Here is a 23,498-nt window from a genome sequence, read left to right as displayed (position 1 = left end):
TGACCTGGTAACATCAGTATTACTGGCTCATTTATAATGAGACTAAAAAGTGCAGAACTAGAGAGTCCGTACCCACTTAATGGAAGAGTGAGGAGCTCCATCCTTTGGATTGAGGTCTTTCTCCAGACAAGAGGTTGACAAGCAGGGGGAAAAGAACAAACATACACATCTAGTGCTTACTTATTTTGTTTGAACTTAACTGAGTTGAATGCTTTGTTATTCACAGTTTCCTATCTTCAAATTCTACATCAGTTCTAGCTCAGTTCAAAGGCAGTAAAGTTATCCTTTCCGTATCCTTTACATGCAGTGATTGCACCTGCTGTGTATCAGCTATCAGAAGCAATGTAAATTAGGTCATGGCCAACAACCATATGCCAAAAAAAAATTTAGTGTTGCTTTACAAAAAAAAAAAAAAAAAGTGTTGCTTTATAAATGGAGGAAGGCAGAAGGACCTTTTAGACAGTGAGATCAAGAAATCTTACAGAGGCTCACTTATTCTGTGTAAAACATTTAACACGAAACTATGCAAACAGAGAAGAAGCAGCAAAAGGAGTTATTTCTTAGCTCCCAGGAACCTGTTTCTTCCATTAACACCTTATTAAGGCCAGGCAGGTGTTTCCCAATGCAATGCTTGGGATTAGCAAGTCATTATGAAGAGAAACAATGAAGAGTCCTATTTCCAACAATGAAGAAATTATAACGGCATACATGAAAGGTAGAGAGAGAGAGTGCATTCTATTGTAACTATAGTTTTTCACTTTTATGATGTATTTTACAAATCGTTTTCCCTTGAAAGAAAAAGCCTCCAACAGAGGCTCCATACGCAGTATGAGCAAAACTAAATAGAGATCTGACGAAATGCTGATTTTTGCCTCTTTGAATGCACCCTACCTACTCCTTGAAAAGGTCTTGAGCTCAGAGCACAGTGTCCTCAGCTACTATTGACAGAAACCAAACAAAAATTAAGAAAAAAGCAAGCCTTGAATATTAACTAGAGGTTTCATTCTCATTCCATTCCACAATGCATTTCAGCATCTGAATGCCATTAGGCTCCATAACCTAGTTCTCAACTTCTATAGAGCATATCCTGTGTGCAATCCTATCCTGGGTAAAGCCTTGGTGGCAATTCTCTGCAGCATGCAATTTCTTAACACAGCAGCTCCCATAGTAAAAACAACATAACTAATTCACTATTTTAAGGCCCACATTTAGGATAACATCATATAACTAGAAACAGTTCATTACACTGGTCCTCCTCAAATACAAACAATGCCTGACACCAACCTTCACTCCCCCTTTGTACCAGTTAGGCTAATACCAAAGTACTGGTGGACAGAGTGTGCCACTGAAGCACAGACCAATGTTTCATTTGGTGCCATTTCTCTGGCTACTTTTGAAGCCTTCACATCTCAAGACACCAAGCTTTACAAAGTTCTGTGTAGTGAAGAATATACCTCCCTCTGAGCAGCCAAGTAAGATGAACAAGAAACTGCAAAGATTTGCTGTCATTCAGCTGAAAGACAGATATGGGTATCTATGTGCCCTTCCTTCTGCTATATTAATCCAGATATCAGGTTCTTCCTTACATTATTATTGATAAAAAATGAACACTGTAATGCCTAAGAACAAGAAGCTAGCACAGCACAGAGTACTTGCTCAGAAGAACTTGCAAACTAAACAGAAGAGGTCAGAGAAAGAAGTCTGACTCCAACTTCAAGAAAGCATGCGCGTGCGCACGCACACACACACAAACCAAATCCACCCCACAGCCTTTTTTTCCAGTGTCATCAATCAACATTACACAAGTAAGTTGAGATTCCTACAGAAAACAGATTCTTTACCCTTGCAAGAACAAGCATAGGACTACTTTATATTCCAGCATGTATGAGTTATGAGAAGAACTCTAACTTACAGAAAGTGCACGGTTCTCATCGTTCTGATCTGTTACTCTGATCCCACAGGCATTAAGAGTTTCCTAACTTAAAACAATAACGCCACCTATAGTTCTATTACCTGGGCACCAGCGCATGTCAGCACAGTCCCAAATGGAAGTTCCTTGCCTGATCATGTTTTTCTGATGGAGATTTAGCATGCTTGGTTATGCTTCCAATAGCTGACTTAAGTTACATCCCTATAAAGTTTGCAAGGATTTCAACATCTGATGCAATTTATCTTTTTTTCAAGACAACCACAATCTCTAATGCCAGTCATTTTGCTACTGAAGTTACTCACTGGGTGCATTTAAAAACTGCTCAGATATTTCAGTCAACTGGAAGATGAAAATTAACGGCAATGCAAGAGAAAATACAATATAAAAATCAGGAGAGAGGAAGCAGTTGCTTCAAGTACCTTTAAAAGGTATCTACAGCTCCCACCCAACTGACGTTTTATGTGGAATGCTAATACATTTGCAAAGTGCGCCACCGCGTGGTAACTAACATCTCTGCAAAACCTATTTGCTTCCCAGCTTCACAAATAACCTTTTTTCTGCTGCCAGAACTACAATGAATCAATGCTCACACGTGCCTAAATATTGGGAAAGAAGATTTCTAGCAGAAGTGTCCTAGATGGGGATAAAAAACCACATTGAACATACTTCCCTATGTATGTTTACATTTAGTAAACTATGGTCAAGGCCAAAATTATTAAAAGCATTCTTTCCTCATACTTTGCTTTATTTATTAAAACCTCATCACTATTCCACTCACATTTCTCTTCTGAACTTAAAAACTACTGAGTAGGCTCATCCCATTGGATCAGAAGAAATAAAAGGATACACTGATTTAAAGCAAACAGAAAACATACCTCAAAACAAGAAAACAGACGCTTCTGGCTAAACCCCAAGTTGAAGAAGCCCCATTCTTAGGCATTCTTTAACTTAACAGTACTGTGAAAATCCACAGTTAGGAGAGGGGTAGCAAATGTATTAAAACAAACAACACATAATAATACTGAAACATATTCAAAGCATATATATTAGCAATAACCAGCTGTGGCACTAAATAAAAATTTTGAAAAAACAGAAGTGGAACTCGATAGAAGGACTGTCAATGAAAAAGGTTGTTCACTTTCCAAAATTCATCAGAAGAATAGTGCTCAAATGTGCAGAAAAACAGACAAACACAGAAATAATAAAACTGATTATCAAGATCATTGTTATACTTCTTTCTTCTGCATAGCTGGAATATCACCCAGTTCTTCCTATTTTACCTTGCTTTATTTTAGAATTATGTAATTGCTTTAAAAAGGTTTCATTTAATTAGAATTCAGTCTAGTCTGCACCAGGAAATACACAATCTTCAGTGAGCGAGCTTTTTTTGTAGTACTTGCATTATTAAATATGCCAGTTATCACAATGTCACAGGCAAATAAGAAAGTGAAAAGACCAAACAAACAAATTAGGATATTTCATCATAAGACCATATATATTAAGTTTTGATAAAGGACTACATCTGAAAAATAAGCTTTTATATATCACCTCTTGTGCTGCACATGTTACAAAGTTTTTACTTCCAGCTCTGGGGGCCCACTGAACAAAGGAATAGCAAACAGTGAAAAAAGATACTCTCCGGGACGCTGTTCAGAAGTAAGTACTCAGAAATATACTGTTGTTCTGTCCTGCATAATACTGTAATGGTCACAACCACCATGCTGTAAGAAGGACTTTAGAACATACTACTGTTCTTAAAATCTTCTCTTACACTATTCTCTTTGCTGATAAGATTAAACAATACTTCAGTTTCAAAAGCCCATTCTAACATTGGTTAACAACTTGAAAAGGAGATAAAGTACTGAACATTCTGGTTTTGACTTTAAGACAAAACTTCTCTTTCATGTATTTTTAGTGTTAACTGGTGTGACTGCATTTTATATATTGAGAACTTCTAACTAATATTACTTGTGGTTGCCCTACGTAACTTTTTAAATGGTTAAAAAGTGAGAAGTGAGAAATACCTTTTTTCATGCATGTTTAATTTTTACTTACCTGTCTCGATCATATTCTTTAATCTAAGTTATTTTTATTATAGCAACATTTTCCACCTTTTTTTTTCTAAGAACTAGAAACAACAGTCCTGGGAACAAAACAGATGATGTTTTTTTAACACCAGGATATTATTGTTATGGTAATGCAGTAAAATGTCCAACAGAGGGTGACAGAGACCATAAATGCCTTAGACATTGAAATACTCTGACATTAAAAAAAAATAAAATAATGTGCAGTTAAGGAAGACCTACCTACTAGAAAGACTTGAATAAGCTTCATTACTCGAGAAACATTTTCAGTGAACTGTAAATAACAACTTTTCAGGAAAATATTCTCTTAAGCATCTGACAGTACAAAACCTTAATTATTTAACTCTCTACTTGTAATTACATCATTCAACTACATTCACGTTCACTCAAGAACGTACACAATACAGAACAGTACACAAGTGTAATATCACTGTTAAATAGAACTATTCATTTTTTATAGTTTTGCTGTTTATGCAAGTAGAATACAAGTCTTGGATTCCAAACCACTACAGCCTAGGAATCCCTAGCTTTAAGAGAAGGCTATGGCAAGGTCTTACTGCTGTCTACTTCTGTTGGGAGGGTAACAGAGAAGATAGAGTCAGATTCTCAGAGATGTGCAGCACTAGGTTGAGAGACCAAGGGCATAAGCTGCAATACAGGGAATTTCAATCAAATGTGAGGAAAAAGATTCTACCATTACGTTGCTTAAACAATGGAACAGGTTCAAAACTCTACCTAGAAAAGGCCGTGATAGCTATCTGATATAGCTAGGGTGTTGAACTACATGATCTTCCCAGGTACCTTACAATCAGATTTATTCTACAACTCTATGAATCCCAAGTTAAATATCCACAGTAAGGATTCACAACCTGTTGTTTGTTTTATGCAGCTTTGGGAAGTTCTACACAGACAATCGGTGACTTTTCCGAATTCAGAACACTTTACTACTAGGCTGCTGAGCACTCCCTTTGCTTTCTATCCCAGACCTCCAATCCAAATGTATCAGTATACACTTCTGTAATTGCACAGTACTGGGAAAATACTACAGCTGGTATACTAAATCTGTTTTTCAGTTTTCTGAGTCATGGATCAGAACTGTAATAAAAACAAATTTCTGGCCCTTTCTGAATTGGTCTAAGATCAAGGAAAGCTTTAAAGAATAACCAACTTCACACAGATCTATCATCTACAAAGGAAATTCAAAGCTGTGGCTCTGCTTGTGCTAAGAAATACAGAACAGAAACATACATGGCATTGTCCAGATGTGCACAAGTAAGAGGAATCTGAACATGCTGAGGAAAAGGTTGTATTCATAAGTGATTTCCTCTGGCAAACCAACTACTTAAACTGAACTTGACCTTTCACTATTTGAGCTCATGAGCCACATCTGACCCACTTCTGCTTGTTTTACCAACTGATACATGGGAAACATCAGCCAAGTATCAAATGCCCCTTGTTAGGAATTTATTTCTTTCACTAACCTTACTTGAAATATTAAAAACTACTTTTTTTTCTAAACGCCATAACATTCTGTTTAAAGTTGCTACCATCTTGCTTAAAGCAGCGTATTTATTCATTACAAAGGGAATCTACAAAGCAGACTCCAAAAAGTCAATACAGCAGCTCCTTCTGAACCCTTGAAAAATGACCATTCACTTAAGTATTTTCCAAGAGAAGATCACTGCTGAGTAAATGGACAGCCAGTAAGACCTGGTTCTTAAAAATGGCAAACATGGACCAATCAGAAAAGTTACACTAACACACCAGCTAAAAAGCAATCAAAATAAACACATAATGGAATAAACCATTATGTTGCAGACTGGAAAAAATATACCCACTCTGAAGTTTAATCAAAGAAAGATGTTCTATTTCTCTCTTATTTAAGCTTCCAGTCTTTTTCTTCTGATTCTTTCAGAGAACCTCTTCTGTAGAAAGCTAAGCATGTGGAAAAAGCTCACTGGAAATCCTCTTTAGTGTGGTCAGAATACCTTCTGAATCCAGACTTTCAGCATTCCATAGTTTGCTCTCAGTAGACAGAAACATTAGTTAAGAAATAAAACCTGTAATAATAAACGTTAATGTTTTTCACATCTACTCCCCCCTCACCAAAAAAAAAAAAAAAAAGAAAAGAAAAAAAAAGAAGAAAGACATTCAAGACATCAATTCACAGGTAGAGTGATACCAACCTCATACAGAAATTACATATGGCATAGAAATTACATATGACATAGACAGTCTAGAGGCAGCCTTGCTAGAGACAGTAGCCTTACCTTGCACTGCCCTGCCACACAGATTGAAGTTCCATTTTGGTCACAGGGTGTCCCATCTATCACCTTTTCAGCTTGTCTCACATAGAAGCGGTAGCCTATAGCACGGCAATTCAGCTCACACTTCTGACTTCCCTTCACTGTGAAAAGAGACAGAAGTCCTCATTGTAAAGAACACAGCAGCAGTATTTAAAAGGAAAAGCCCATTAAAATAGCACCAGAGGTTTGAGAGTTCACATCAAATAATCACACTAACATTTAGCACTAAGAAACACATAAAACAAGCTAGTTGCAAATTTTAAAAAATTCTGTTTTTTCCTCTTCATTTTTACAAGTTGCACTTCAGTGACTATTCCTTAGTTCAAGAGAAAATTAAGAAAAAACAACGCTTTGATTTTTTAAAAATAGATAAAATGCATCATTATTCAAAACCTTGTGATCTCTGTCGGAACACAAGAACCAGAAGGAAATCAGCCCACTGAACTCTAGGTGAAAGGAACACAGAAGACAAGAGTTATCTTCTCTTGTGAAAATCTATTAAAACAGATACAGCCTAACACCCTACATATCCTATGCTATCAAGTTTGTTAACACATTTGTGTAGTCTCTCTATTTCAAATCATCTGTCACGTTGAAGTTGCACACAGTTCATTACCCCTATTTGCCAACTGAAATAACAATACCGTCATTTTCTTTCCAACTAAGAGCAGCACTGTTACATGCTGGCAGTGAGGTACCAACAGAATTCCTTTTTCTTTTGACAATACTTTCCTTGCTGCCATAATCAAAAACTAAAACTCCCCTGACTTCACCAAGCTTCCCCTCATACCCTGTAACATAACTGAATCCCACTATTTAATCTGCCAAAGGAGATGCTATATACCTTTTTTAGCTGCTAAAACATGGTATTCCCATTCTACTTAAGTGTACTTTTGAATCTTCAGTTAAGACATAACAAATCGTGAAACTAAAGACATGCAATTATTTCAAATATATACTTAACATTGGTTTTCTGAAAAAGTAACAAGCTTTCAACTCAAGTTACCCCCTGTGCAGACACCGGATTAGTGCAGACCAATTCTGAAATTTCCATCTCAGATTTCCCCTCACACAGCTATTTAATTGCGACTCATATACATCATCTATTGCATCTGACAATAGCTTCATGAAATCCTCAAAAATCTACTAATTTTACGTGAGGTCAAAGATCTGTTTACCTAGTTCCCTTTTTGCAGACGCTATGCATGCCGTGCTTAACTAGGTAATTTTTCCACTGGCTACTTTTTAAAGATAGATTCACTAGCTTATCATTCCAAGAACTTCACTTAGTTATTTAAAAAAAAAAACAACGCACTGAGGTATTTCCTGCAGTTCAATCTCCAAGTATAACAGTTAGTTTTAATGATAAACGGACCATTCTTCTTAGCAGCTTAGTCACTTCACACATAACTATTTTCAGAATTCTCAAATAAATAAAATCCAGCTTCAGTGATTCATCACAATGGAAACCAACTTGTCTTTTTCTGTGTCTGAAAGTCTCCTGTTTTTACAACCTGCAACACTAGGTATCGATCAGCACCTCTTCCCATTGCCTAAAATCAAGTCGAGACGTTTGGGTTTCTGAAATATCCTATCTCCTATGTTGATCCCATTTAGTTCAAAGTATCTCGAAGCCTCACATTCCTTCTTCTTCCTAATAACTCTCACTTGGTTTTGATCCTTTAAAATACTTATTGTTGGGCTTCTCAGCTTTCTAGATCCCAAGAAAAGTTTTGTCTACTCAGAAAAATGAAGAATTTAACTGCAGAAGCATGGCATTTTTTCCTGGACCTATCTCTTCATTTACGATTTAATAGGTAAGACTACTGCATTGCAACAACCACAAGCAGACTGAGCTTACTTGCTCTGTAAAATATGACTCCTATTTCATAACTTTTGTCTTTGCTTCTTTCTTATTAGGAACTGTTCCCGCTTATAGAAAAAGAAATATTCTACCAATAAGTAAGTAAATAAATAAATTGATAGATAAATCCTTAACAATAAAAGTTGTATGAGCATCTCACCCTATGACCCTTTGGCCTTCAATCTGCAGATTCTTGCGATAAGCAACCCTAAAGGCATTGCCTTGCTTAGTCATATACCAATTTTCACTACCTAAAGACAATGTTCCCAGATGTCGAAGAACTGAAAAAAACTTTCACCTAAGGAGAGCAAACTCTGCTAACAGAATTTCCCCTACTGAATGAGGAGCATTTCCCATCGGGATTTTATGTAAGCACTGTGTATTTACTATGCAAAAATTACAGCAGAATAAACACATTTCAGAATTCCCCTGTAAAACAAGATACCACACCAGTAAAAAGTACTCCATTGCCTATTAACCTCACATGCATCCTGACACCCTCCCTTACCCAGTATTTTGCCTCAACTCTTGGGTTTTTATAGTTTAAGCTTCAGGTCAAGCTACACTATTGGCTTGGCAAATGGACCTAAAATGTCAATTAAACAATGAGCTGTGAAGCGATTGATTCCACTCAGGCAACATATTTAGTACTATGCCATCTGATCCCAGACTTTACAAAAGAATCTATCTGACCTCAGGGAACAGAGTAAGACTTCTAGGTGAAGACCTTCCCAACTTGCTGGCAGCAAGACACATTTCCACTCATGCACTCTTTGTAAGTGTGACAAATTTTCTAAGATAGTCCACTATACAGGTACTGTTTTATATGTGCTACTAATGTATTTGCTTTTCATTCTCATGCCCACCTTAGCACAACCAAGTCTTTGTGGAAATTCTCACTTTACCCTATCTTAATAGTGAACTTGGGTGAAATTTAATGCTACCACACAGGTTCTGCCAGATGTATTCATTATTGATTTAACTGAAGGAGGTGCCTTTAGTAAATAATCCTGGTAACATGTAATGTTTGGTTTTCATTTTGCAGACTGAAAAAGCATCTAAATAAAAAGATAAATATTAATAAAAAAACCCAGTACTTTTCTTATAACATCCTTGCCAAACTAGCCGTAAGTACCTCAGGGATACCCTGGGCTTGTCTAAACTGCAAGACTTCGTTTCTCAAATCCTCTGTTGAAATTTACCTTCCACCTTTTCTTACGAGGAGCAAGACCCAGGCAGGCAAGAATGGGACCACAGCACAGTTCTGCCACCTCCCACTTCAACTGCAAGTGTACTGAGACCTCACGTTTAATTACAAAATGCACCTGTTCTGCATCACAGAGCAGATATTGCAGTGAAAACTTCCTACCATAAATTACTCCTTTCACATTTTACCAAGACACAAAACCCCTCCAGATGGGCACTGATTTAGAAATTATTACCCTTCCTGACAGACAAAAACCTGAAGTCTCTCAATACCAGCAGTGACACGATTAAGTACAAAAACCATCCTGCTTTCTGGTTTATTTGTCCTATTCATTGATGCACTAAAATTCACAGACAGAATGTATTTTGCATTGGACATGTACTGACAGATATATGTAATGGTGCAAAAAGATGAAACGTGATTTTTCTGAAGTGCTATTTATCAAGTTCACACAGTAAGCCATAGTCAAAACAAATACAAGAGCGCAGGAGTAGGGGCAACCCATACAATAACTTTTAGTTGCTTTTATTCTCCTAAGAGTGATTTAATTGAGGAAACTTACACCACAATTAAATTCATCAAGACATTTCACTTCCCCTAAATAGCCTGTTTAAATGCAGATTTAAGTGCAGTACATAGGTTTAAGAGGAAAAATTCAACTGTGCAACCCACCCACACGTTTTTTAAAGGGAAAAAAAAAGAGGGATTTAGATGTCACCACCCTATAGCCAGCGGCTGGAGTTCAAACTAGGCCTTCAGCAGCATTTCAGGCTAAGGCCTCTGCGCTGACCTGCCTGAGAGGCAGGGCAGAGCCATTGCTGGGAAGCACAAGCATGCATGGGAAAAAACGTCCTCCCCCAGGGTTCACAGGCTCAGAAGAACAATCCAAAACTCCTTTTAATCCCACTATTAGGAAAACGCACATTTGTACGAGGTCACACATGCTGCCACCCTGTGAGGGGGCCCCGCCTGAGGGGCCCAGTGCAGCAGGCGGCCCGCAGCATCGCCCCCTCAGGGGAAGGCGGGAACCGCAGAATAGGCGCCTAAGCACCGGCGAAATACAGCAGTTCCTGAGGGAGAAAACTCCTCCGCCAGGCGTTAAAACAAAGGGGACAACAAACAAATACAACTTGCAGCTGAACTCCCTTGTTTTTCTCTCAGGCTCGCCAGGGCTCTGGCTGCTTTCGGGGAGCAACCCTCCCCCCCACTCCCCGCCAGCTCCCTGCTGCCACCCGCTTTCCAGAAGGTTCAGTGTGGACTGTGGGCCTGGCCAGCTGCCGGGACACCGCCAGTGGCACCCTGGTCTTACTCTCAGCCCACACGCATCCTGGCCCCCACTTGATTTCGTTAAATGAAAGCATAAAAAATTAATGCCCTCAGAAAACCCCCAGCCCAAACCTAAAACCTGTCCACATTTAAAAAGGCAGAAAGTTGCCATTTTGGAAACTTTCCTGCTCACAGAAGCTTTTGGATAGATCTGGTTGCATTTCGTTGAGAAAGAGTATTTCCAAATGTTAAAACTTTACTGAAAGGAGTTGTCCAGCCACACCAAGCTCATGGCTCCTCACGCCACGCTCAGAGGCACGCAGCGGGCCCTCACAAAGAGCATGGCTTGCAGCAAAGATCCCCCAAATCAAACTCACCTTCCCTCGGTGCTGCCAAGGCTGACACAGCCCTTAGGAGGAGGGAGAGGCCAAGGCAGCTGGGGGTGCTGTGTCCGCTGCACGTGCTCCATCCTCCACCATCCTAACACCTCCTGCCCCTGCGGAGCCCCCATCTCCCGCCCTCCCCTCAGGCCCTCCTCCTCCTCCTGCGCTTGCCTCCCCTCTGTGCAAGGCCCAGGAGGAACTCTCCTCCCCGAAGCCAGTGGCTCCACAGCAGAGCACGTGCAGGAGGTGCTTTTGGACTCCATGGCGGCTATTCCTTCCTTCAGCCTCCTCTTCCAACGCATGCTGCCATCTCCGCCGACCCCCAGCACAGGGCGAGGCAGCGGGTCAGCGGGCCCAGCCCACGGCAGGGCTGCTCGGCAGTGAGCTCGGAGAGACACAGCGCACGCTCCACAGGCAGCTTGCCAGCGCACGCAACTTCAGCCTAATGATATTCACAGGAAAAAATGTTACAAGAAAGACCATTCCAACTGCAATATGTTTGCTAAATAATGTATTCAGCTGATCAAAGGGAAATTGAAAATAGCCACAGAACTAAGAAAATAACAGGAAATAACGTGAAAATCAAATAAAAATGCAACCAATCAATAAATTAATTACATTGCACACAACCATACACTGACCGCCCTTACAGAATGTAGCAAGTTCCTCCTTTCTGTTTCAGCTCCTGAGATTGCAGGCTGCTTGGAGCATGTACTGTGTCTTACTGCAAGCACATTAAATCTGCCACAGATGATGCTAGCAGTAGGTGCAACCAGAATAAATGGTACAACAAAGAAATTTCACATTCCCCATGACATGAGGTAGGGACAGGAATGGACAGACTCTCCTTGATGGTTCCTCAGGCCAAATCTTCATTTAGTGTGAGATCCAGACTCCCCAGTTATCTGTGTAGCAGTTCTAGCTCTCTACAGAACACTGCAGAATGCTTCTACCATTTGTCAGTTTTTGTAAGTTTGCCTAAACATCTAAAAATAGTTAATAACAAGCTCTGCAATTTGAGAAACATGCCTCGAGGGTGCCCATAGAGAAGTGGCATGCACACTCTTGGCAAGCAAATATCACATTCATGCTAATACTACATTACGAGATTAAGCGAATTTAAATTAGGCTTCATTCTGTGTGCACACTGCCTTGTAAAGTCAACTTCAGTGCTTCTCCATAACGAGCCAAGATATACTCATCCGTGATCTGTCAGAACCAATTGTTCCAGGAACAAGTTGTCTCCGCATAGCTCGGTTATTTTCAGGACCTAGCTTGTTGTGGGCTGTAATTCAGTATTTACTCACGATAAAAGCTCTGAATCTGCTTTACAGGAAGTGTAATGGGGCATAGCAGACACTCAAAAAACTTTTAAGAGATGTGCTCATGTCTATCCATGTAACATCTACTTTAGTTAAAGGTTATTAATGCTGTGGGATTTCAGCGATAGACTTGCAGATTACTGACATTCTTGGTTCTCCCACAGAAGCCCACAGGGCAGAGAAGGAGGAATGGTACAGTAAGCAGTCTGGCCAAGTCTCACCCTTCCATATCCACTGTACTTGTGAGTAAAGCTATAGTAAGTCTACAGGCTGATGTCATCTAAACAAAGCAGTGGTCTCTTCCATTCAGGAGATGTAATTTAATAAGTAATATATTCACTAAGGCAAAAATTACAGTTTTGTGAAACCAAAGTGTCTGTTCAAAGGTTTTATTTTCATATAGTAAGTGCTCCAAGGCACATGTACATACAGGAAAACAAAGGCAGGTCCAATACACTACTAAGAGCTATCTAGTCCTGCTGCATTGCAGACTTGAGAGTGATACACCATGCCAGACACAGACCTTAAATGTGACAGTTCCATACTGAAAAGCATCCACCAGTGACCACCTGTGGAGCTCAGCATGGATGACAAGTGTTGCTGTAGTACTAATTGCAGGCAACATTGTTTATCCAGCTTCCTATTCAAAGAAGGAAAACACATAGGAAACAAAAAACGTCACATTCCCTAGAAAGCTTTCTTGAAAGCTTTGAACTACTTTAAGGTTTTACTGTTTTGGATAATAGACTATGTGGGCTTAGTAATCATTACTGGAACATTAGTTCACAGAATCCTAGAATTATTTAGGTTGGAAAAGAACTTTGAGATCATCAGGTCCAACTGATAACCCAGCACTGCCCAGCCCACCACTAAACCACATCCCTGAGCTGAGCACCACAGATACATGTTCTTTAAACACCTCCAGGGATGGTGATCCCACCACCTCCCTGGGCAGCCTGTGCCAGTGTCTCACCACCCCTTCAGGGAAGAAATTTTTCCTAATATCCAACCTAAACTCCCCTGGTGCAACTTGAGGATGTTTCCTCTTGTCCTGTCACTTGTTACCTGGGAGAAGAGACCGACCCCCACCTGCTTACAACCCCCCTTCAGGCAGCTGTAGGGAGCAATAATGCCCCCCCTTCAGTCTCCTCCCGAGGCTAAACCCCCCCAGCCGCCCCCCCTTCAGAGCTGTGCCCCAGCCCCTGCCCCAGCCCCCTGCCTGGCTCTGGACATGCGCCAGCCCCTCAGTGTCCCTTTGGAGCAAGGGGCCCAAACTGAACTCAGTATTCAAGGTGTGGCATCACCAGTGCCAAGTTCAGGGGGACGATCCCTGCCCCGGCCCTGCTGGCCACACTATTTCAGGTACAAGCCAGGATGCTGGAGGCCGCCTTGGCCCCCTGGGCACACTGGGGGCTCATCTTCAGCCGTCAGCCCCCCAGGACCTTTCCAGCTTCCCAGCCCCCCGCCCCAGCCCGCAGCTGCCTGGGGTCGCTGTGCCCCACGGGCAGGGCCCAGCACTGGTGGAACCTCAAACTGGCCTCGGCCCATGGGCCCGGCCTGCCCAGACCGCAGTCGGGCTGACGAGCCTCTAGTTCCCCAGATCCTCCTTCCTGCCCTTCTTGTAGATGGGTGTCACACTGGCTGACCTCCTGTTTGCTGGGACCTTCACGGTCAGCTGGGACTCCTGATAAACGATGGAGAGTGGTTTGGCGAGTTCCTCCGCCAGCTCCCTCAGTAACCTTGGGTGGATCCCATCCGGCCCCACAGACTTGTGCAAAGTTCAAACTTTGCAATACAGCAACGATCAGGTCCATAACAAGAGAACTGATCCAGTATCAGGTTGGTTTTCCACTGTTACAAGTTTTTGAACTGGCCAGAAGGAACAGTGCTTTTTGCAGCAGTTACCTGTTGCCAGATTTCTAAATAACAATATGCAAACATTTTCCAGGAAATAATTACCATGTAACTACATTTGGTCTTTCCAACAGAAATACTAATGTGGCGTGATCTGTTTTATTTGAGTCTCTTTTGAGACTTTGTCCTTATTAGGCTTGGGAACATCTCTTGACAATAACCAGAAAGGGTTGTGTTTATTTTTTACTTTGTCCCTTTCAGTTTTGTTAACTTCTTATAAACTTCTCTGGCTCAGATTATTTTTTTTCTTCCAAAAATCATTTTCCATTCTTCATTCCAGTGATGGGGGAACATTTCCACTACTTTTTTACTTCCACTTTTCATTTTCTCATGTAATAAAGATGTTTATTACTACACCTTGTCTCCTCAACTTAGTAGATATTTAATGTATATATTAACAATTTAACAATCAATTTAATAGATAATTTAACATCTTTGGCACTGGGGTTTGGATATTAAGAAAATTAAAATAATTTCAAGCTTTTATAATGAAATTGCTAGTACATTTTAACAAATACAAAGCCACAATGGAAGATATCATTCAAACTCCTCATCTTCACCTGAATATACCACAAACTGTTCTACTCCCAGATCCAGTAAGTCCTACGTTAAATAGTCATGGGGAACTACTGATGAGTAGATTCAATGAACAGAAATACTTCTGAAAGGCCCCAATGTTCCATAACATTGTCCTCCTATTTAGTGTTTATGGCATAAGAAACTTGCAGACATTCTCATTTACTCCAATTTTCCTGTTTTTTCCATCCCTCCCAAACCCCTCTGTTTCATTATTTATTAATGATACTTTATAGATTTACTGTCATCCATTAAAAATAGCTGGGAAGTTAATTATTAATCCCCAATGAAATGAGAGGAAACCAACTAGAAACAAGTCATTCATAAAACCACACACATTCAAGTCTCTCTTGACCAGCTGGACAACTGGAAAACTGAAAAAGGTATAAACTTGATGTGCTTTTATGAAATTTCTTTCTGTTCTGACTGACTGAAAATTTGTCTCAGCACAGTATTAATGTTCTACCTGGGTCCCGCTGTAGAAGAAGAATGTAGGTATTTGGGAAGTTGTAATGTTTAATAAAAGTTTCTGCAATGTCCTTAGTGAGCTGTCATGTCTGCCATTTTGAATTACTTGTACAAGAGTGAGAAATCCAAAGCGCTGCCTTAACAACTTTCAAAAGTTTTGTGGTTTCTTTTTTACAGTATGTAGAAATAGTGATAACTCGTACAACAAGGCATTTTGCACAGTAACAGTAGCAGAACTGCTCTATGACGGAAACATTAGGCATTTACACTGTGAATGGCAGAGGATCGTTATCAGAATACATACTTTTCTGCTCAAGTTACACCTTTTACAGGCACTAGAAATATAATTATTGAGCCATAATTAAATAAAGCACCTATGAACAACTGCACCTGCTTCAAGTCACTGCACATTGCAAGGTGGCCAGTCTTTCCCGGTTAAGGGTATTTCTGTATCCTCCGATCCCTGTGGAAGTCTAGTCAAAGGCTACAACACAACTCTCAATTCCTTGCCTTTGCTCTTTCTTTGTTACTAATAATTTTCTTAAATAGGTGCTCAAAACTGAGTTTTTCATCTGAAGTTCAAATCAATTGTACATATTTATCTACAAAACCTTTAAGCTGTGTTTACTTGTAACAACTCAAATCTAACCTGTAGATGTCAACGTGCTGTTGGCCTCGGTTCAGCCAAGCACTCCGTCAGGTGGTTTACACGAGTACCTGAAGTGTAAGTACTGCTGGCTTCACTAGAACTGCCACAAGTTCTGTGTTTAACAGTGGCTCAAGGCCAGTACCCCTTTACATGACATGACCGGGTAATGTAGTTTCTTCTACAGACCTTAGTTTTCACTCTGTTGCATTTGGAACTCTTTTCTGAACTTAAAGGCAGAAAAAACCCCCAACTCCTAAAATTGCCTGTTTTCATATCAGCCTTTCATTTATTTGTCAGACGGTCAGAATCCACAAGCTACCATCTGTCAGTCACTGAAGACACCGGCCACTGGATGTCTCCACTGCCCTATATAAACATAGATTAAAGTTCTCTGTCCGTGAAAAAAAAAAGAAAAAAAATGTTTTTTAAAATGGCATTTATCTGTATTTACAAGCCATCACTTGCACTTTGCATACAGGGCAGAGCAGCCACAGAGATTGCATTCTCTGGCCCCCACAACAGCCAGGAGATGGCAGTTTCACATGGACCGCGCTTCTGCTGAAGCTCTGAATAACTGCTCCCACTTATACAAAATCAAAATTATGAAAATGTTTCTAGATGAGCAGAAGAAAACCAAACAGCAGCTGCTTAATCTCAAAACTTCTTGCTTCCCTTTGTATCCAGCAAAAGCTAAAACTGTATCAGTAAAACCCTCATAAGCTGATGGGTGAAGAATTGTCTGAAATGTCAAGCACAAGTGTTTCTAAATGGGTAGGGATTTTTTCTCCTCACCATTTTACTCTTTTGCAGGCGTAACTAGCTAATTCATGTAAATCTGATTAAATCAATCATTAGTAACTCTATGGTTTTACATTCCCTAGAAACTGTTTGTAAACGATACAGACTATTAGGATTTCATCGAAGATGCCTCCTCTTGCAGCGACATTATACAGAATTTACTAAAAATAAAATTAAAATATTTAAGGAACATATTATTAAAGCCCAAACTACAGGGAAAAAAAATATGACTAAACCATCTCATTTTTCAGCAAGGTTTTTTTGTTGGTTATTTTTTTAAATTCTGGCACTAATCAGAGAAGAAAACCTGCTACATGCAGTGCCATTTCTCACCTGGAAAACACTTTAAAGTGCTCTGTCCCAGAAAGGGCTGATGTCTGTCTTTAAAATTTGAAAGAACGGAGTATTTCTATTTGACTATAGTAGAATCTTACTGGCCTCTGAAATGTCAGCTTGCACCCAGATCTATACTTTGAAATGTGATTCCATCTCCATCAGCACACTAGTAGCCCCCAAAAAATTGCTAAGTCAAATAACTTTAAATTGTTGTATAAAATGAAGACTCTGGCAAAATTAGTAAACACACCTCCAAATCCTGCCTTCAGGATTTCCACAGAGTTCTCGGCCATTTCTATTCAAATCAATTCTACCGAAGAAGGACTTGATGTCACACTTCAGAATAATAAATGCCAAAGGTATATGGGGAAAAAAGGAGATTCAAGTTCGGGCTTGTGAAGCCCCCAGCAACATTCCAGACAAAAGTTTTCAGTCATCTCTTAAGGGAGTAAATGTCTTCGAAGCTTCTCTCCTATTAGAATTTGAACACTAAAATCCCCAAAGTAATGCTTTTAATGAAATTTCAGAGACGGACAAATCCACAGGTTTTTTAGTTTCTTTAAACAGACTGAATTTGCCAAAAATTCCCAGACAAATAATTTTGGATCAACCCATAATAAACCTTATCGTTCCCCACTTCTTTACCCCTGTTTTCTCCAGAGGAGGCAGTGACTCTGAAACACATCTTTTTCTGCAAAGTCCAGTTCCTGGACTGGTTAACATACTGCAAACCATTTCATATGTCTCTGACAGATAAATCCATCATTTACAGGTTTTCAGTGCTGACATGAACGTGGCAGCTTTGATGAATGCAGACTTAAAATCCAGTACTTGTGGTTGTATAAACTAAATGAAGTTACAGTAGATTTACACAATCTGCAAGCCACCTTTTTAAAATCATAATTATTAAAAGTTTGCTTTATTGAACAATGTTATTTTCTTCAGAAGCACACTGTATTTAAAATAAGCTTTTGTGAAATGCTCCAGCACCTAGTCAAGAGGAGACAGTCCTTACAGAGAAAGGATGGCATGCAGATTCTTTAACGGCATGCATCTGTGTGTGCTGATAAAGGGAAAAACACAGAAAGAGGTTTAAAATTGGGGACGGGGGCAGGGGAGACCCAGTAAATCACCTGACAGTCTCAGTTTCAGAGTCTACAAAACAAGCATTGATGTTATTTGATACCCAGTTAAATTTTTGGGGAGCCATAGATACCACACAATCCTGAACAATTTACTTTTCTTGTCACTAAATACATCGCTATTATACCAATCACCTGGATGCAAATTAATGCAAATATAAACACGTACAATGAACTAATTTTTACTTCTATTCAGCTGAGCTATTTTCCTGCTCCTGTACACAAGAATAAGCAGCTCCATAAATGATTAAACATACGCAACCCAGGCTGCTAAGGAAGCGCTCACACCCGACACAAGTACACGAGAGTCTTCTTCACAACTAAGGAGAGAAGCTACTACAGCTTGTGCTACGTGTGAAGACTTTGCAACGGAAAGCAAGCATCTGCTTTTATACTTTTTATACACAGGATCCTTAGCACATGTATGTATCAATGGGCAAAGCAAGAGAGGAGACTAACTCCTGTTTTTGAAGGGTTTGTAACTGAGGATTCTTTGCTCTGGAACAACACCGAGTAATTACTACCTGAGGAGCCGCTGCAGAAAAAATCAGAAACAAACAGCAGCTAAAAGTCAGCCCCACACTGACTGTCACTGTCCCTTAGGAAATAAATGTCTATCTCCTGACTGAGCCTTATACACTTAAGGATTAAGTAAAAACGCTATTATGGGCTGATGAGCGTTCCTGAAATACTAGAAGAGACTTGTACTTATTTAAATATTAATATAGCTATTATTGGGTCTAAAATGTCCTAAGTGTATTTCTATGGCCTCCTGCCACAGTGCTTTACTAGGCAAACAAATTCTTAAGGATTAGTTAAAACATTCTGTGCTTTTAGTTACATACTCATCGAAGATATTTATTTCCTATGTTCTCATTAATTAAAAAAATGAATGTTAGAACAGTGTTTTCACTAGGATGCCGGTGACCTGGGGCTTAGTCAGTTAACTTGCAAGCTGCTTTACTTCTGCTAGCAGATGAAGTCCTAAACATTCAGTGTTTGGAGATTTGGTTTCACAGTACATCTATTTTTAAGACTATTCTTATATAAAAGGTGATAATGTTCATTGCTGAGACTCAAGATTTCTTAGCAAATTTGCTTCCAATATTTCTTTTTTTAGTTTGTTTAAGTTTTCAAAGTTTTCATGCTTTGACTGCTAGACGTTAAGACCCCTGCAGACAAGTGAAAGGTACCAACTGAGTGAACTTGGATCTGGGAAAATCTAGCTGGAAGGCACTGGCGAGCCAGTTACTGCTCCCTGATGCTGGGAGGTGGTCTCCACTAGCTCTGACTTTAGCACTACTAGCTTCCACACTCTAGCAAATCAGACTTCAAAATACAAAAGTTCTCTCCTCACCTTCCATATCTCTCTCATCTAAGGGAAAAATTGGAGTGTCTGATAAGAGACTATTTCCACATGGAGAGTTTTGCCCCACAAAACTAGAATCTGCCTCTCTCGCCCTCATTTGTGGCACTACCCTAAATCCCATGCCTCCCAGCCCAGCACCAGCGTGCCCAGAGCAGGGCCAGAAGGCTTTCTCCTGAGGAGGGCTGCAGGCACCGCTGCAGGGAAGCTGCATGCCAGCCTGCTTTCCAGTCCGATGTGCCCTTCTGCCTACGAATGTTGCTAGATTATCATCACATGCAATAAATCAAATGAGATACTCTAAACAATGTGGCAACTTTCTCCTCTCATCCCCCGTAATCTCCCTGAGAGTTTGCTTTTTGGAGGCATATGGAAAGAGCTGACAATGTAGGTTTTGCCATCAGACCTTCAAGTGGTCACGCAACGGGACATGCTGCCTGCAGATAAACCTGGGGTGCCTAGAGCGGTCACGCTTAATACTCACCCCCGGGCGCTTGCAGAAATTACTGAAGCAATCACAGAGCAGCTGTTACCTTTGAGAATTATGGAGGGTGTGTCAGATGACAGGAAACTAGAAAAGGAGAAACGGTTTCCAAGCTGCGAAGTGCAGAACAAGGAGGAGCTGAGAAATGCTGAACAAGTCAACTCAGCCTCATTTCCTGGAAAAATTCTGCAAGAATTCAAACCCACTGTTAATAAACACCCATAAAATAACCAGGGCAGCAGTAGCAACCAGTATGGATTTGTCAAGATAAAAATCTTGTCAAACCCATTTAATTTCCTTCTACCAACTTCTTCTTTCCTTCTGCATGCGGGAGAAGCAGTGGCTGCAATTTAACTTGGCTTTTCTAAGGTGTTTGACACTTCTGTGAGCTAAGAAAACACCATTTAGAAGAAATTGCTGTAAGGGAAGTGCAAAATGGGTTCAAAAACTATACTTGGTAGTTCACTGGATAGGTTTTGTATCTACTGAGTGAGAATCTGCAAGATGTTTCCTAAGTACAGTTACAGCTTATGTTTTCATGCATGAAGTTGATGATGGGATAGAGAGGTAATATTCACAGGTAACACCAAGCTGGGAAAGGCAGCATGAATATTGGAGGGAAGGATTAGAGTTCAAAAAAGATGTTGACAGGTTGGGGAAGGGTCTGAAAAGGCAGGATGAAATGTAATAGGGATTGGTGCAATATCCTACATTTATGACAGAACGACCACCTGCACAAACACAGGCTGAGTAACTAATGGGGAAGGAGTAATTACACAAGGAGTTTGGAGCCGTGACAGTGGATCTCACTAAATGTCAGATATCAAAGGGTTGAGCTTAACAAAAAATAAGCAAGTTTTGAACAAGTAGGTAAGAAATAGAAGGTAGTCTGCAAATCACATCAGTAACTCTTCACATTCAGCCAGAGCACAGCACCCACTTCTGGACACAGGTCCTTGTGAAGACTCTCCAGAGGAGAGAGAGAGTGATCAGCGCTCTAGAAACATCACCAAAGAGGAAAGATTCAAATCATGGTGCTGTTTCAGTGCAGAGGGGATAGCAGTCTCTAAGTAGAGATAAAGTATAGGTGGGAATGAAAGTGTTCCTATGTGCACTGTGAGTTGAACAGGAGGTTATGGGCCAAAGTTGTAGCATGGAAGATTTATATTATATTACACAGAAAAATTTCCACTGAAGGAATAATTAAGTACCATTTACTTATGGAGACTGCAGAATCTCCACCACTGGAGACTGGCACTGGGACAAAATGAATGAAGTCCCTGTGCTCTTTTAAAGGGTTTAATTTCCTAACCTAGGATCTCTCAGAGTGCACAAGCCTCCCTATGTTTATTGACTGACTTCTTTCTTCTTCTGTAGTTATTAATAGATATAGCAGTAGCTTATGCCCAAAACATTTTCGCTGTCATACAGTACTTTGAGATGGTGTTGTTTACCATCAAGGAAATTATAATCGTTAACACAAACAGTTCACAGCAGTTTCTGCATGAATAAACCTCACACTTTGACTTCTCCCCAAAGAAATGTAAATATTCAAGTGCAGCCCTAGATACACATACATTCAGAGTTCAAAATGAGAAAGAAGGAAGATTTTCTTGCACCTGGCTGGACTCCATCCCAGAGAATTGCACCAAGGAGTATTAGCCCTTAATTGTAAACATATTTCTGACAGGTCAGTTTTTGTCTCTGGAAGGCAGTAAATTGTCACATTTCAGTCTTGCAAATCCTACCTCTAGCTCTAGATACCAGAAAGCGTAATTAAAATACATAGTTTTCTTTAACCAAAACTGTATTTAGAAAGCATCTTCTGCTTGATCAGTGTGCTGCTGTGAGTATAACAGAGGAGGAGCAATGTAAGCATTAACGATTAAAAATCCTTCCGGAAATACTATCACCATTATGCCAAAACCAACCCATACAGTTAACTGCTGCATCAAATGCTTAGATAACATCAAACACATATATCTGGGTTTCAGGCTGTTGATTTAAAGGTTGCTGTTCATAATTTTATTAGTTTATAAGAAAATTACTCTTAAACCATGAACTATGCTGCAACTACTTCAAAGCATCTTACATACTCTGAAACACCTTAGTTTCTATCAACATGAGATTCGTGCCTTAAGCCATCTCCATCTCAGTGTAAATGCCTTAATAGGACGCTGGAGATCAAACCATGAATGTGTAATAATGAAAATATCAGGATGATCACCTGGTAGTTAGGTACATCCTTCAAAAGTAGAAAATCCTTCTCTTGAATGGTAACATAATTGTTACCACTGTAAGGGAGCAATACAGAGCACGTTTGCTTAAAGCTTCACTTTTTAATTTCCATATGTTACCTATGTGTGAAAGTATCAGAACCATTCTGAGGATTCTGAAATAATAAAGCTTCTCACTTTTGTGAAATGCAATTTTAAGGTGTTAAAGCCACAATTTATAATCACCTCACAATGAATGTGTGAGGCAAATCAGCCTATTGCTTTGTGTCCATGCGGCCAGGCTACTAGACACAAAAACCCACAAAATTTTAATGGAGACTTGGGACATTACAAAAATGTTTCCAAACCCTCAAGAAAGCTAAGTTAATAAACCGTGTCCAGCCTAGTCACATTCATTCTTCCCAAAGCAATTAGGGGGAGAAGGAATGAATCTTTAAAGTGCAACTCATTTCTAAATGTCTGTATCAATTAATGCTTGTTAATGTAGCAGAAGAAGGGGGACTTGCATTACTACAGCTCCCTTAAAATTTCCTAAAACTGCTCTCCCCACTCCTACCTCAAGCTGGAGTCAATGCAACACAGTAATGCAGCAATCCTTTCCAGTTTGGCAGCAAGACTGCAGCCAAATATGTAAGCTATTCACAAATATTATCAAAAAACAGAGGGCAAGCACAGTCTGTGATTTAGGCTTCACCTGGTACAGACCTGACAGAGGAAGAAACTGTGCTGAAATAGAAGCAGTAGCTTTACTAAGTGTAAAGAATCTGAAGGGAAAAGAAGGGGAAACTTTAGCAAAACACTGTTGTGAAAAATAATGAATCAAACTCAGACTTTAAATATAAATTACCTCTCCTCTAGCCAAAAAGCAGCTGTACAAAAGCTGATGTTAACTATTATCCATTTTCCATTGAAACCATTCTGTACTGGCTCAAACACTTTCAAACTATATATACATAACAAGCTTTCAGCAGCTCACCCCTCCCCCTTTCTGAATTACTGCCTGATCTTCTGGTGAAAAATAAGCTGGTTAAGTCCTTTAAGCAGCCTACTCAATGTGATGCCCAATCCATAGTGAGTAATCAAGGACTTGGGAGGAAAAAAAATATCTACTGCTTCTCTTAACAAGAACACAAGAGTGGTTTGCACTGTTATTCAATACCCAGACT

The 23,498-nt window shown here is 39.9% G+C and overlaps 1 protein-coding gene across 1 annotated transcript in view; it reads right to left on the bottom strand.

Annotated features, from left to right (window-relative positions):
• Window positions 1–23,498, bottom strand: part of THSD4 (thrombospondin type 1 domain containing 4) — a 320,033-nt gene that overhangs the window by 181,774 nt on the left and 114,761 nt on the right. Inside the window, exon 7 of the mRNA XM_056347267.1 lies at window positions 6,285–6,421. Within this exon, the coding sequence (XP_056203242.1) occupies window positions 6,285–6,421 (137 nt within the window). The remainder of the gene's footprint in view (window positions 1–6,284; window positions 6,422–23,498) is intronic.

The sequence above is a fragment of the Falco biarmicus genome, chromosome 7, assembly GCF_023638135.1.
Source record: "Falco biarmicus isolate bFalBia1 chromosome 7, bFalBia1.pri, whole genome shotgun sequence".
NCBI lineage: Eukaryota > Metazoa > Chordata > Aves > Falconiformes > Falconidae > Falco > Falco biarmicus.
The sequence above is the reverse complement of the archived record's forward strand: the minus strand, read 5'-3'. Positions and strand labels throughout refer to the sequence as shown.